General features: G+C 38.6%; 1 protein-coding gene across 4 annotated transcripts in view; it reads left to right on the top strand.

The window, feature by feature from the left end:
* Positions 1 to 1,179, top strand: part of LOC109536006 (protein prickle) — a 244,034-nt gene that overhangs the window by 241,650 nt on the left and 1,205 nt on the right. For all 4 annotated transcript variants that reach the window (XM_048667669.1, XM_048667667.1, XM_048667666.1 and 1 more), the window contains one exon: positions 675 to 937. In XM_048667669.1, the coding sequence (XP_048523626.1) occupies positions 675 to 937 (263 nt within the window). The remainder of the gene's footprint in view (positions 1 to 674; positions 938 to 1,179) is intronic.

Below are 1,179 nucleotides of genomic sequence, written 5' to 3' on the forward strand. Positions count from 1 at the left end.
CTATATTAAATAGTGCAAAAAAAACATTTCGTAAATATCTGATTTAAATGTAAAATATATACTTTTAAATAATATTTCTTAAATACCTGATTTAAATGTCAAAGAAATGTTTATAATAAATATAGTTATAATATTCAAGAATCGGTCGCTTCAACCTATATTAAATATTGCAAAAAAATATAACTGTAATATTTGTGTGCTATCTGGAAATGTCTTTAATTCCAACTAGGAGACTATGGTCGATGCAGCCTACACTTTTTTTTTGTCTTAATATTTCGTCTCCACATAATGATCTAGACATTCGTCAATATCCTCCTCTGGTGGATACTGTGACCTCTTCTGAACCTCCTCTGGTGGTCTGAAAAAATCTTATTTTCGACTTCTTTACAACTGGACGCTTCTGCTCTTAAACTGATAGTAGCCCTTGGATGCTAAAGTTTGCTCCCTTTTTCAAATGTGGGGATTTCGCCTCTCGTTTTTCTTCGCTCATTATTTGTTGCTGTCCATGTAGACTCACCCTTTTTTCCATTATCGTCGCCTCCTCTATCCGCTATGATGATACTCTGACTGCTCAGAGACGTATAGCAAATCCTTCCACTAAAGCCGCCACTTTCATGGGCTTAATGCTCAATTGAATGCTGAAAATCGTAGTAAATGCTTGTCTTGTTTTTCAGATTCCTCATCGTGGAGCTTCCACGGCGACTCCAGATTCGCCCACCAAGAAAGCGCGCGGTTTGTTAAGCGTCCGGTTTCAAGGAGACAATGAAGCATTYGAAGCTGATGAGGCCGATAACGCAAGCGTTGAAGCTGCAGCTAAACGGTTTCCTCGAAGCAGGAGTTACAGTGGCGGCGGCCGAGAAAGAAAATAYGCKGACACATTGCAACGCAAAAGCAAAACACCGCGGAAAACTACTTCGGATAGTCATGTGGCTTCAAGGTAAGAATTCATTATTGATGAAGTTTTACTTTACTTTTACAACTTGGTTGGAAAGAATTTCTTTGTGACGTTTTGAAAGCACCAGCACCACGCTTCTTCAGAGGTGTTTCGCTCAAAATCTTAGGATCGCAATTTATATACACGGTGCCCCGTAAGCACATAATCAAAAAGGTACTGCGATATTCTTTGGATCAAAAGAAAACAATCTGACCTAACATTGTTAAGTGGCAAGAAAACAAACA

The sequence above is a fragment of the Dendroctonus ponderosae genome, unplaced genomic scaffold (genome assembly GCF_020466585.1).
Source record: "Dendroctonus ponderosae isolate FM_Combo_2020 unplaced genomic scaffold, Dpon_F_20191213v2 Dpon_F_20191213_6, whole genome shotgun sequence".
Lineage (NCBI taxonomy): Eukaryota > Metazoa > Arthropoda > Insecta > Coleoptera > Curculionidae > Dendroctonus > Dendroctonus ponderosae.